Source organism: Pyrus communis, chromosome 11 (genome assembly GCF_041283825.1).
Source record: "Pyrus communis isolate YQ-2024b chromosome 11, ASM4128382v1, whole genome shotgun sequence".
Taxonomy (NCBI): domain Eukaryota; kingdom Viridiplantae; phylum Streptophyta; class Magnoliopsida; order Rosales; family Rosaceae; genus Pyrus; species Pyrus communis.
In genome coordinates this window covers 3148393-3155317 of record NC_142575.1, presented here as the reverse complement: position 1 = coordinate 3155317, position 6925 = coordinate 3148393, and the positions used below count along the sequence as shown (strand labels likewise).

At 36.0% G+C, this 6925-nt stretch overlaps 1 protein-coding gene across 1 annotated transcript; it reads right to left on the bottom strand.

The window, feature by feature from the left end:
• Nucleotides 1–739: 739 nt before the first annotated feature.
• LOC137742317 (cysteine-rich receptor-like protein kinase 10) lies at nucleotides 740–2446 on the bottom strand. Its single transcript, XM_088678970.1, has 5 exons — nucleotides 2303–2446; nucleotides 1940–2150; nucleotides 1620–1857; nucleotides 1344–1494; nucleotides 740–1261 (listed from the first exon to the last, which is right to left on the bottom strand). Exons 2-5 carry the CDS (start codon nucleotides 2064–2066, stop codon nucleotides 932–934), a joined length of 846 nt encoding a protein of 281 aa, XP_088535096.1. The 5' UTR covers nucleotides 2067–2150; nucleotides 2303–2446; the 3' UTR covers nucleotides 740–931.
• Between the last annotated feature and the right edge of the window lie 4479 nt (nucleotides 2447–6925).

The window sequence follows — 6925 nt, the reverse complement described above, 5'->3', positions numbered from 1 at the left end:
ATTATATTCAAAGTTATTTTATCCAATTTTTCGTCAATTTAAGTCACTTGAGACACTTTGAATTGTAATACCGTCATTTTTTCGCCCATAAGCCCTTAACATTTCATATAGGTTACAAATCTAAGTATAATTTATCCTCAAAAGTTAACTCCATACACTATTTCTTTATGAAAAATTACCAATCAACCCTCCAATGTGTATCACATGCAAGTAATATGACTTAAATTGATGAAAAATTGAAAATAGTAGTTTCGAATATAATATTAGGGATGTAATTGGCAAATTTTTATAATTTAATGACTGATTTGTCTGAATAAAAAAAAAAAAAAAAGCTTAGGGACTTAAATTTCACTCAGGTGATAATTCAAGAACTAAATTAGCAATTCACCCTAAAAATAATTATGGATTTGCAGAAAAGAACACAATTTTCATTTTCTGCTCTATGTACGTCTATACTTGGTAAATAATACATGGAAAAAAAAAATAGAACGTACAATTTGAGGAAGATGTTGGAAAATGATCGTTATGATAGTGAGTATCAAAATGTTTAATTGGGTTATTACCGATTAAAGGACTCACTAAACCATGCCAATCACGTTATGTGAAAAATCAAGATATTGAAGAAACTCAGAATACATATTACATTTGCATCTTTGATGTTTTCAATCTTAACAGTGGTCGATCATCGTTGGAAACCAAATTCAAGTTTCATGTTTTCTAACAAATAAATATAAACAGATTTAGAGTCCGAGCACTAGCATAATTTTATCATATAAACAAACAAAAATTGTGCCTAAAACTTGTATGTGCAGAACGTTCATCTTTCTAAGGACGGATGATACCATGTCGGTAAATTTTGTTATTGTCTAGAGATGATTGTATATATAAGCATATATTACAATACGTAGTAGTAACAACTTATATATTCACACTATCTAGGGTATATTTCAGTGATAGATCCTTCATAAACAGATAGAGATGACTTGCTGATAGATTGAGCGGAGTCCAGTGTTGCCTTTGACATGTTTCCCATTGCTCTACTTTGGAGGGAAAATGCATGTTGTTGAGGTGATGGCAGTGTAAGAGAGTAGCTATTGAGTATGAGAACTACCGATTGCATTGTTGGCCTGTCAGCTGGATCTTCCTGAACACAAAGTAAGCCGATGTGGATGCATCTGATTACTTCGGTCCTCGAATAAGAGTCTCTTAGACACGGATCCAACAATTCCAAAGGTGCCCCATCTCTCCATAACTTCCAAGCCTGCATAAAATTCAAAAGTTTAATTCATGATGCTATGTCAATGTAGGAGAACAGAACACTACACTTTTCATTTTAAGCTTACATGGCTCATGAGGTCCTTAGCTACATTGCTCTGAAAGAAGTTACTGTTCTTCTTGCCACTAATGATTTCTAGCACTAAAATACCGAAACTATACAGATCGGACTTGACAGAAAAATGTCCGTGCATTGCATATTCGGGAGACATATAACCACTACAAGGAGCATAACCATCAACATAGAAATTATGACAAAGATGTAACGAGAAAACATTTCAGATTCAATTTGAAAATTGCAAAACATAAATGGTCGTGAGAAAAGAATGAAATAGGTAACTTACAATGTACCGACAATTCTATTTGTGTTTGCTTGAGTTTGATCAACCCCAAATATCCTGGCCATGCCAAAATCAGATATTTTTGGATGCATCTCCCTATCTAACAATATATTGCTGGCTTTGAGATCACGATGTATAATTCTAAGTCGGGAATCTTCATGTAGGTACATGATTCCTCGAGCAATTCCTGAAATAATCTTGAAACGTCTTGACCAATCCAATTGCCCTTGTTTCTCAGGGTCTGCAAATCATCAAAATCAAGTTATCATCGACAAACTGCTATTGCAATAGGGAAAGACTATCAGATGTCTGAGTGAACAAACCAAGTAGGAAACAGTCGAGGCTTTTGTTGGGCACAAATTCATAAATAAGAATCTTTTCTTGGCCTTCCAAGCAGGATCCCAATAGCCTAACCAGATTTCGGTGTTGAAGCTTGGCTACCAATACCATCTCGTTCTTAAACTCTTCCGTGCCTTGGCCAGAATTCCTTGATAGCCTCTTCACAGCTACTTCTTGACCGTTTGAAAGTATAGCCTGCGAGAAAACTTTGATCAAACAATGGAATGTCCACTCATGGCATTCATGGGCAAGCTTCTGAGGCTCCAAAATTATTCAGATTTTGCATGCATAAAAATTGGAACTTTTAGACCTGAAGGAGAACTCATATGATATATTGATTAACATACCTTGTAAACTTGACCGAAACCACCTTCGCCTAACTTGTGATCATTGGAGAAATTGCTCGTGGCTGCTTGGATGCCAGCAAAATCAAATTGCAAAGACTTGACGGAAGTAATGTCATTCTCACCTGCACAACCAACCAAACCATAGAAGCATAATGTTTACAGACGAGGAATAAATGAAAGGAGAATCAACGAGAATAAACAAGAGGAGAATTGCAGAAGAATATATTTGTCCACCGCTTGGTTCGTCCGCTGCTGCTTGATTGTACTTCTTTCTTGCTCTCCTAGTTATGCAGCAGTAAGCAACAACTAAAAGTAGCACAGATACAGATATTGGTACAACAATGGCAACAACTGTAAGAGTTGGGATTTTGCTTTTTCCTGTAAAATAAACAAAAAATATTGAGAAATTGGTAAGATCAACAGCCACAGGACAACACCATATTCCCTTGTTCCAATAAAATACCCAATAAAATAATCTGATAATACCAGAAATGACTTGATTGGGGCTTCTAAAAAGTTTATGTTTGTGCACTTTACCTTTAGGCGGAGGAGGAGGAGCCCCTGGTGCAGGCTCTGGTGCTGTGCCGTCTTGGGGGTAGAAGGGGTAGATTTCATACCTAACGTTACAACTCGGAAACAGAACTCGTCCCCCTTGCTTTCTGCTACAACAAGACGGCAATTGCGCTATGATAATCTTAAGGCACTTTTGGTGATTTATCATAACATCATATGCTTTTGTACCGAGTATTAACAAGAGCAATGCAGGAGTGGTAACAAGACTTTTCAGCTTTGATTGTTGACCTCCTCTCATACAACCGGGTCTTAGACAGTGCCATCAACGTCTAATAAGTGATAAGTTATGAATGAACATTCACCTATTTGTGAAATTCCGGGAATTCTCAAATTGTATCTGTTTATCGTATATCATGTAATCATAACTTATTTTAAATATTTTTATTTAAAATAAATCGTGAACTATACCTGACGAAAACTGATCGGACGATATACGATAAACATACACGATTTAAGGATCACTAGAATCTTCACAAAAAGGATATGGAGAGGATCCTCATTAATAAGTTATTTCTAGATGTTTGTATTATATATGTGTTTGCAAAGAGGAGTTAGAATTTTCAAATTATAGAATCTTAATTTCAACGAAAAAAATAACTTTAATGGACCATTTTATCGAGCACTTAATAACCATTTGTCGATTCCTGCCAACATTAGCCAAAAGCTCATGCGAATGTATGTTGACAACTACTATGAGTCAATAGAGCTTGTCGAGGGTAGCTGTAGGAAGCTATCGAGTAATGTTGAAGATTGTCAAGGCTTGTCAACTGAGACATTTCATCAAGCACTTGATTCGCACCATAGAGTCGCATACAAGAAGAGATAGATGATAAATGCAAACAAAACTAGTAGGAGAAAGTTATAATTTAGTGTTTGTAAGGATTAAATAAAAGTATACAGTCAAATATACATATATATTTTAAAGCTGTTAGAATCATAAGCAGCCAATAACTCCATATTAGTATGTCATTGCATGTTTGTACTTTAAAATAAACATACATATTATTTGCCAAATTCATATCGGTGAAAAATAAAAATTGCAATGTAGGAAAAAATAATAGGAAAACTAATGAAAATAGCTTGAAAACTTTGAATTTTAACGATAAAGACAAAATAAAGAGTAAAGTAAATAACTTATATATCTATCTTTTTTATATTAATTTTTAAGATATTTGATATAGAAAATGAATTTTTTTATGTATTTAGCGAATTCTTTTTTATACATATCGATGTACAAAAATCGGGCATTAGAAAACTTTAAGACCCCACTTCAAAAGCTCATCTAAAACCCCCAAATTTTCAGGGCCTGCACTTGATCTGTGATCAATATATCTTCCTGTAAAGAAGCCTGGTTTCTCAGGTCTGGAAAGACAAATAGTTTCACTTTTTAAACATATGAACAATCGATGACATGGTCGGCCTCTTATTTGCATCTGCTTGAACACACAATAATCCAATTAATGTGGATATACCTTAAAAATTCATTTGGACTGCACGAATCTTATATCAACGAATCCATCAACTCCAACTCTTTTGTTTCATTCCGCAAGTGCCAAGCCTGGAATCGATCATTGATGTAAGTACTCCCAGTTTTGATAGCACATTAATTTTTTGATAGCACACTAATTTTCTTTTGGTCAATATAGCTACATTAATTTGTTCGACAGAAAATTTTATAATGCAACCCTAGTAAAGACCTTACGTAGTATAAGAGTCGATGCACAATCTGTCGGATGAAAGTCTAAAAGGTTCTTCCTCCCCCTTACGATCTCAAGCAACAATACTTTGAAGTAAATACATCAGATTTAGTTGATACAATATCTCCATAGCATACTTTAGAGTCATGTAACCACAAAATGATTGACATAAGAGTTTAAAAAGTGAAAATATATAACTACTACATAGATAAGAGGGATGCATATAATAAAGAAAACTTACTAGGTGCCAACAAGTGCTATGGTGTTCCCTTGAATTTGATCATCAACCCCAAACATTCATGCCAAAATATGGTATTATAGGACTCATATTGCCATCTAACATGATATTGTTTGCTTTTAAATCGCTATGTATAACTCTAAGCCTTGACTCTTCATGAAGATAAAAAATTCCTTGGGCAATTCCTCATATTATCATGCAACGGCTTGACCAATCTAGCTATTTACGATTTTTGGATTCTATATACTCACGTCAATTCATTAGATATAGACAATAATATTGTATTTAAGTTCAAAATTGCTAAAAAAAAATTCAGACTAATGTACCCTTGCCAAAAATAAAAAATCAAGACTTTTGCTTGGCACATATTCATAAACAAGTAGGGTTTCCTTTCCTTCCAAACAAAATCCCAGAAGCCTAACAAGATTTCTTGTTGACAACCCCTTCACTGCTATTTCTTGTTCATTAGCAACTGTTCCCTGACACACAAGGCATTTTATCCAATCAATTGGATTGTCATATATGCATCTTATATATGTTTAGAATTGTACAAATTGAACCAAGATTCAAAATAGTTCCCAAGTCGAATTGCAAGAACACAGCAGTTTTCGTATCATCCCTACCTAAGAAAGTAAGTGTCAAAATATTTGTAAAAGACTAGATAAACGTAGTGAACCAATGATAACTACGCACACTCATATAATTGAATAAAGTAAACAAAAATATGTGTACATGTAGGGGAGTAGTGTGCAGCTATCATTTTGCTTCTTATTTCATGATAAATTAATCTCACCGTTTGCTGAGATATAGAACTCGTCCCCCAAAATTTCTTTTAGGAATTTGTGTTGCAGCTCCCAGAAGACACCAATTGCAATCTCCAGAGGACAGGTCCTGCGTGCACGGTGCACTGCCCAATTCCGTACAGCGAAGTGAAACCTGTGTTGGAAAAGAATAGTATTTAGTTTTATTCTGTTGTTTGAATTTTAGGTTAAGCGCATTGGAATTAGAGTACTGATTTCTTGCCTATTAGAATTAGGTTTAGTTGACTATATATAGTGCTTATGTTATTGTTTCGGCCCAAAATACTCTTGTTGGGCCGAGTGTAGGTTTGTGCTTGGCCTAAAGTCGTGTCATGGGTTGTCTGGTGATTCTGGGCCATTCAACAGGGATGCTCGAGTCCTATTGCAAGAAGGAGTAGTTCAGATAAGAAAAGGGGTCGAGGAAATCCTAGTGCAATGAGGATCCTCGACCAACAATGAATAAAGCCCCAAAAAAGGGTGAGTTCAAAGTCCTAATGGGAGTAGGGTTATTCGAAGCAAAGTTGGAACGAAACAAGAACTTCCAATTCAGATATGAGTTTAATTCGATCTCAAGAAGGAGGTGGTGCTATAAATACAAGACATCATGCAACAATTCGGGACCTTCAATTCAACACACAATTGCCCTGCGCAAAACCTCTCAAACATCTTGAGATTTTTTATTTTCTTTTTCTCGCCGACATATCTTCAGTTTGGATAAACAGCACTGTGAAGGCAACCGGCGAACACCTTCAGTTTGGATAAACAGCACTGTTGTCGTAGAATCAGCCGACCGAGGAGCACCTTCAGGTTGGATAAACAGCACTGTGTTGAGGCCGACTGGTTACCTATCCAAGTCTCGGTCGACAAGGGTTTTCGAATCCTTATCGGCAGAGGTTATCTTATTAGCCTTTTCGACGAAGTAAGGTGTTACGAGTTACGATATTTGGCGTACTAGACGCCGAGTGATTTTATGATTGGATACTCACAAGTGAGTTTCAGAGTTCGGCATTCTGACGACCGAACCACATTCACCATCAAGACATACATCACCTTTGAATACTTGTATCCGTACAGTCTGGTGTCGATTCGACGTGCTTATACTCTTACAAATATAATCACTGTGACCGAATTCGACACTGACGATTTGTGAACTTCGCAGAACTAACAGCCTTGTTTTCAGGCTCGAGAATCCAAAGGCCGAGATTTGTTCCTTCATCGGCTGCAATCGCAAGATAAAGAAGTCAGCAACGCACTCAATGCAACATCAACAAATTTTACTCCTCAGTCAAGCTCGGCCGACGAGTTGGCACGTTCC

What these genes read in the sequence shown, in the direction of transcription:
- LOC137742317 (XM_088678970.1), bottom strand. Translation starts at nt 2,066, where the DNA reads ATGGTATTGGTAGCCAAGCTTCAACACCGAAATCTGGTTAGGCTATTG. An exon ending in CCTCGACTGTTTCCTACTTG is followed by an intron (nt 1,858 to 1,939) that starts GTTTGTTCACTC and finishes GATGATTTGCAG; the next exon opens with ACCCTGAGAAACAAGGGCAA. An exon ending in AATAGAATTGTCGGTACATT is followed by an intron (nt 1,495 to 1,619) that starts GTAAGTTACCTA and finishes TGCTCCTTGTAG; the next exon opens with TGGTTATATGTCTCCCGAAT.